This window comes from Entamoeba invadens (assembly GCF_000330505.1).
Source record: "Entamoeba invadens IP1 unplaced genomic scaffold scaff_1105074724651, whole genome shotgun sequence".
Lineage (NCBI taxonomy): Eukaryota > Evosea > Mastigamoebida > Endamoebidae > Entamoeba > Entamoeba invadens.
In genome coordinates this window covers 121,393-127,773 of record NW_004443699.1, presented here as the reverse complement: position 1 = coordinate 127,773, position 6,381 = coordinate 121,393, and the positions used below count along the sequence as shown (strand labels likewise).

Here is a 6,381-nt window from a genome sequence, read left to right as displayed (position 1 = left end):
TTTTAGCACTTTTTATTCAAAGATCCCGACTTGTGACATTTAAACTTTCCAATATTTCTTATTGATTCTTGTTTAAAAAAACCTTTCCAGTCGTTGATTAAACATAAGTTGTCTTAAAAACTCCAAAAAAGTGTCGATGTTATATCATATTATGACAAAAGAAATATAAAGATAACACATCACAAGAACAAAATACTCAATATATCTAAAAATAGAAACATCTATTGAAAGGACCGAAATAGCCTTTAAAAGAAAACAAAGCTTTCAAAAGATTTACAACGAACTTAAAACATAAAAGTGGTTTATGTGCGACAAGTATGCCCTAGAGACGCTTTCAGAGAAGGAGACGTTGTTGTTACATTCTCTCTATGACATGCTACATGATGAGGAAAGGTACCACAAAGCATTTGACGTTCTTCGGTCTTCACTTGTGAAAGAAACTTTTTATAATTACTTAATCAAGATCTCTCCCCAACTCATTACTGATTTATTTATAGAAAATTTCCACACAGCAGAGACACTTGATTTGTTGTGTGAACTTTCTGACACTGAACCTGATTTTCAATGTGTAGAATTTTCACAACACTTAATAAATAACGACCCCGTGTTACCACTCTTTTTAGCGAATTCAATAAGTTCAAAAGATAAAACAATCAAAGACTTATCGACTGATTTGTTACTCATTTTAAGTGAACAATCCGACTTTGTGAACGCACTTGAACCCACCATTAAACCACTGGTCGACTTAATCGGCTCTGGGTCCTTCGCACAAACGTTTACATCTTCAACCATTTTAACAAACCTTCTTCAGCCAAAAGCGACAAATGTCAGAGTCAAGTTTTTACACGCAAAGGGCATTTCCAAAGTGATTTCGTTGATGAAAACAAGAGACCCGCATAATACTAACATTGCTGTTTCTTTGATATATCAATTACTCGCAGACGGAACAACACGGCGCGAGGCGTATGTAAAACACTTAATCGACGAAGGTCTCTTTGACGCTGTTGTCTCTGTGATGGAGATTGTGTCGAACGAGACGCGACAACGGATATTGAAAATCCTTTTTGTGATGACTTCAACAGGCGCAGTCCAACAAATCATCGACGGCGATATCTTCCTGTATCTCACCGAGTTTATTGACTCCCCAGACAAATTACAGTCCATCGAATTATTGTATGTCATAATGATATTTCAAGAGTGTTCTGCAGTGCGAGGAGCGATCCCTAAAATGCGTGGGATAGGCCTCTCCTCGCGCCTCTGTGAGTTGTTGAGTCACATGGAAAAGATTACCGTGCAAATTTTAAGGGCGGTTTTGTCAACGATTTTTAATCTTCTTTTGGACGAAGAAATGCTTGTCGAGTTCCAATTTTTTGGTCTCGAAAAGACCGTCTGTGACTTGGACAAAAAGGTCCCAGAAGTGACAGAGGTGGTGAGTAAAATAGTTAACCGTATGGCTAATTATAAATTCAGAAACCAAATGTTTAATGCAATGAAAGCGACTCTTCAACAGCACGACACCCGAGAAATCCAGAAGATCCATGCACTTGTAGAGATCATGGAAGAAAAGATGAAAGAGCCAATAGAGAACAACTCATCTTTAGTTGAGGAAGGAGTGTCTGATGGGAATACCATTGAAAATGCAATTCAAAGCGTTGTGAAAGACATCCTTCCCGAACTTCAACCCACCGAAAACGACATTAAAGAGAAGAATGAAATCAAAGAGGATGTTATAGGTCAAGAAGATGTCACTCAAAAGGAAGACGAAAAGGTCGAAATGCCTCTAAAAGAGTCACAAACGCAAATCTCTCCAAGACCTGTGACAATTGGTCCTTTACACAAAGAAAAAGTTGAAGACCAAAGATTCACAAAGGACGACCAATCGGACTTTTTAAAAGTTGAAAATGTTCCACCAAAGAAAAAGTCCTTTTCGCTGAATGTTGGAGGAAGCAAAAAACAGGCACCAAAAGATATGAAAGAAGATGAAGTAGTTTTAGACTTGAGTTTCACTCCACGACTGTATAAGCGCAGTGGTGTGAGGTTCAAGCAAAATGAAATTTCAATGTTAATGGAGGAAGAGAGAAAGACATTTGCCGAAGTTGGGGAATCGCTAGAAAAGTTCAAAGAAAGGCAAACAATCAATACAACAAGACTTTCTGGCAGTCGCAATGAGAAGAAAAATGGTTTTATACAGGTGCAACCTCCTAAAACATTCAAAGATAATTCGAGTGACAGTGACGATGCTACAAAAGAGCGTTCAGAACACACCCAAAACAATTTAAAAGGAAGTGATAAACAACAAAATGACAACAATTTAACGCAAATAACACCGCAAAACACGTTGATTGTTCCACAAAAAGTGGAGTCGAATAAATTAACTAATTCAACAGACACACAAAGACCTCGTCAAAACACCGTCGTTGAGCCACAAAAAATCACTGAAGAAAAAATGGACATTAAAGTGAGTTTTGACATACCCAAGTTCAAATATCTCTGCGACGGCTCGACTAACTTGAATGAAGACCAAGCGAAAATGATAGCGGACTTGAACTTAAAGAAAGCAAAGAGAAAGCACATTATAATGGAACTTTTAGATACAGAGAACAGTTATGTCAAACAGATGAAAGAATGTTTAGAGGAGATGTATGTCCCTTTGAAAGACTTGATGTCACCAGAGGAGCTTGCAATCGCTTTTAACTGTTTCCCACAAGTCTATTGCATCAACAAAGACTTCAACGAAAAGATTCAGAAGCGACGTGGAGAGGACAGTGATGTCTCCGCAATGGTCGTTTCCGACTTATTCATTGACTTCTTTAACAACGCTGAAGTGGCGAAGTGGTATGGACAATACATAGTGATGGGGGATTCTGCTGTTGAGTATCCATTTGAGTTAAAAGAAGGGAAGATCAAAGAGTTAGTGAGTCAGTGGGCGTACAACTGCAAAATACCTGCTAACTATTTGATCCAGCCCGTCCAACGTTTCCCGCGCTATGTCCTTCTCCTCGACTCGTTAATAAAAGCAACTCCAAATTTCACAAACGAATACGGCCAATTACAGAAAGCACTCGAATTGGTGAAACATGTTACAAAGGTGATAGATGACAAGAAGAGTGCGTACATCTCCCATCAGAAGACATTGCTCTACACTCCTTATTTGCCTTCTAAGGAAAATTTGGGAGAGTATATCTACGACGGGGTAGTCACTATGAAAGCAACACTCCGCTTCTCGTCCACTGTCGCTTTGTTCAGTCAAATGGTATTAGTGTTCGTCGAGAAGAAGAATGCCTTGACACTCAAATGGATGTGTAAGAAGGAAGATGTCTCGTACGTCACAAAAGAAAAGAACGAGAAGTATTTCATCATTCTTAACTTCAAAAATACTAAGACAACTGTCACCATGTTTTTCCATTCCGAAATCGAGTACATCGGTTGGAAGAAGAACTTTCTTGTGTTTGGGCCTGTTGTAGTTTAAAAGCTAATTCATGTAATTTTGTTTGTTGTTTTCCTCAGTAAAAGTGTCGCAGTCAAATGGTCGAGACAATCTTAATAGTATTAATTATAATTAATAATACTATAATTATAATAATACCATTATTAATATTATAGTAATAATATACTAATATTATAATAATAAGAGCAATGAAACAAACACAATTAATTAGTACTATCAGATAGCATCTCTGTCGAGAACAAACAATCTGACTTCTCCGCGACTATACAGACAGTTATTGGGACTGTTCTTTCCTTTTTCGAAGTCGTTGGTTTGTCCTCTTGAAACGCCTTTCTTGGAAGTTGCATGAAATACTTTTTCTTGCGATATATTCGTGGTGACTTGGCTACCGGAAGAGAGTTGGGATGGAACGGTTCATTCGTCATTGTACTGCGATCAATAGTTGTAGATGGACTTCTATTTGGAAGATGTTTGAAGTCTGTGGGTTCTTGAGTTATTACCCCGGTGTCCGACATCCCAGTTTCAAAGGAAAAGAATGACTTTGAACGAACAAGTTTTCTGCGTGTTGACATCAACTACTTTGAAAGTTCATCTTAATAAATTAATAGTTATTAATATAATTAATATGGTATAGTTCTATTTCTAATACTTTTACGAAAAAAAATAGTCAGTTTCAAATTTCCATTTTTTGGTTTTGATTTGTGGTAGGACTTTTAATCGGTTTTTGTTGGGATTTAAAGAAAAATGTTTGGAATTTGGCAAAAGGATGAACTATTATTTTAATAACTATTATTTTAACTAATAATAATTAGTTAAAATAATTGTTTTACTACAGTTTTACATTCCAGATAATTCTCGAATGTTTTTCTAGAAGAAAAAGATTTTATTTATAGTTCAAATAAAATAAAAACACAATTTTTATGTTTTTTATTATTATTTCCATTTTTTGCTATTTTAAAAACAAAATTTTTTTTTTTGAATAAATTTTATTAATTTATTTTATTATACATATAGTAAACAAAAAATATATATTTACAGAATTTTTAAATAATTAAATGAGTATGAATAATAATAATAGAGTCCGTCAATAAACAATATCTGTTCATAAAAGTTATTTGACTGTAATCAAATGGCTGTATTTTCGTTTAAAAAATGGGAATTAGGTAAAAACTCAAAAAATGTGAAAAAAACTGAAACAATGGGATGGGTTTTTCAGAATGGTTTCCGAAATTATCCACTTGGTTTGATTATCTAGTACATAACGTTATAAGACTGAATATAATGAAAAACTATAAAAATGATGGTGATTTTTTGTTTGAGAATAATAGTGGTAATGATTAAGAAGAGTTATGATGTTGATATGGAAGTTTGATATTAAACACAAGACAACAGAAGGAATGATAATGTTTTAGTTGAGTGTTATAAGGCTAACGAATTTAAACCATTACAAAGAAAATAAATTGGCAATTTTCTTTTGTTCTATAATATATAGTAATCATTATTATTTATTTATTAATAACATAAGGTCAACCATTTTCTATTATTTTTAATAAATAATAAAAAATGATTAGTTTATTTAAATTAAAATAATTACTAATATATATTAGTTAAAATAAATAGTATAATTTATTATATGAATATAATAACATAATAATATAATAAAAATTATACCATAAAGTTATATTATATTGAGTTACAAGTTTATCAAACTATATTTAATATTTTTTACTATAAATATACCATTTAAAAAACAGAACCGTCGAACCAATTGAACTTATTCAATAAAATCACAATTCCATTAAAAACTATTTTTTGATTGAAAACTCCATAAGACCTGAAAAATAAAAAAGATCTTCTGAACTTCAAAATCAGAGATGTTATTCCTCATATCAACTCTCGTTTTCTGCTTATGTAGTGCGGAATACGACACATGTGGGACTGCGCACGAAATCACTTTAACTGATTTGGACATCAACAAAGAAGCTGTATTCAACGGGGACACCAGTACACAAACGCCATTCTGTTGGGTCTGTGATGCGCGGTATGGGTGTGGTTCTTCACCACCACGTTCGTACTTCTACAAATTTACACTGAACAGTGCAATCGACATCGATATCAGTACATGTAACTGGGGGACTGGTTTCAACACAAGAATTGGTGTCTTGACGGAGTGTGGGAGTTCAAGAGCACACACATGTGTTGCTTCAAATGACGACGACTTTGACGATACCACATGTGAAGGTGGTAAGGCGCACGTTGTCTTAAGGGCATTAGCTGGTCAGACGTACTATGTTGTAGTCTCTGGTACGACATCGGAAGACGTTGGTAATTTCCAAGTTGTCTTTAAGAAGCATCAGAACCCTTATTCCAACATTTGCTCTGTCGCAAAAGAAGTCTTTTTGCCTTCGGTAGTCACTGGAAGACTCGATAAGACTATGGCAGTCACAACGCCACTCAGTGATGGTCAACAACATTACGGAACGTGGTTTAAATACACCCCCGCGGCTAATACCCTTGGCTTCATCGATACATGCGGAGACTATACAAGCGAGTTCGACCCGGAGATTTATGTATACACGTCCACTGATGGGTGTTATCATCTTCAAGAAGTCTATTATGACGATAACTCCTGTGGTGGGATGAACCCACGAATTGTCGGCAACTTCAGTAGCAATTATGAGTACTATGTCCTCTTGTTATTGAAAGACGGAGTTGGAGGACAGTACAAACTGAACTTCAGAGACTCGCCAACAGAGAATGGGAAGTGCACAGGAGCCGTTTCGATATCATCTTTGCCTTTTAAAGTCACTATGCCACTCTCCAAGTTTGTCGCGGAGCCACAGACATGTACAGAAAATATAGTTCCAGGGATGTGGTACTCTATTGTAGGTGATGGCGGAGACTATGTCATGGATACCTGTGATAGTAGTCCA

At 35.5% G+C, this 6,381-nt stretch overlaps 3 protein-coding genes across 3 annotated transcripts; 2 read left to right on the top strand and 1 right to left on the bottom strand.

Annotated features, from left to right (window-relative positions):
• Positions 1–304: 304 nt before the first annotated feature.
• Positions 305–3,469, top strand: EIN_132470 (hypothetical protein; the record flags this gene model as incomplete). Its single annotated transcript, XM_004261081.1, has 1 exon — positions 305–3,469. One exon carries the CDS (start codon positions 305–307, stop codon positions 3,467–3,469), a length of 3,165 nt encoding a protein of 1,054 aa, XP_004261129.1.
• A 182-nt stretch (positions 3,470–3,651) lies between these two features.
• On the bottom strand, positions 3,652–3,963 carry EIN_132460 (hypothetical protein; the record flags this gene model as incomplete). Its single annotated transcript, XM_004261080.1, has 1 exon — positions 3,652–3,963. One exon carries the CDS (start codon positions 3,961–3,963, stop codon positions 3,652–3,654), a length of 312 nt encoding a protein of 103 aa, XP_004261128.1.
• Positions 3,964–5,322: 1,359 nt separating this feature from the next.
• Positions 5,323–6,373, top strand: EIN_132450 (hypothetical protein; the record flags this gene model as incomplete). Its single annotated transcript, XM_004261079.1, has 1 exon — positions 5,323–6,373. A coding segment is annotated over one exon (1,051 nt), but the record flags the coding sequence as incomplete, so codon positions are not given.
• Between the last annotated feature and the right edge of the window lie 8 nt (positions 6,374–6,381).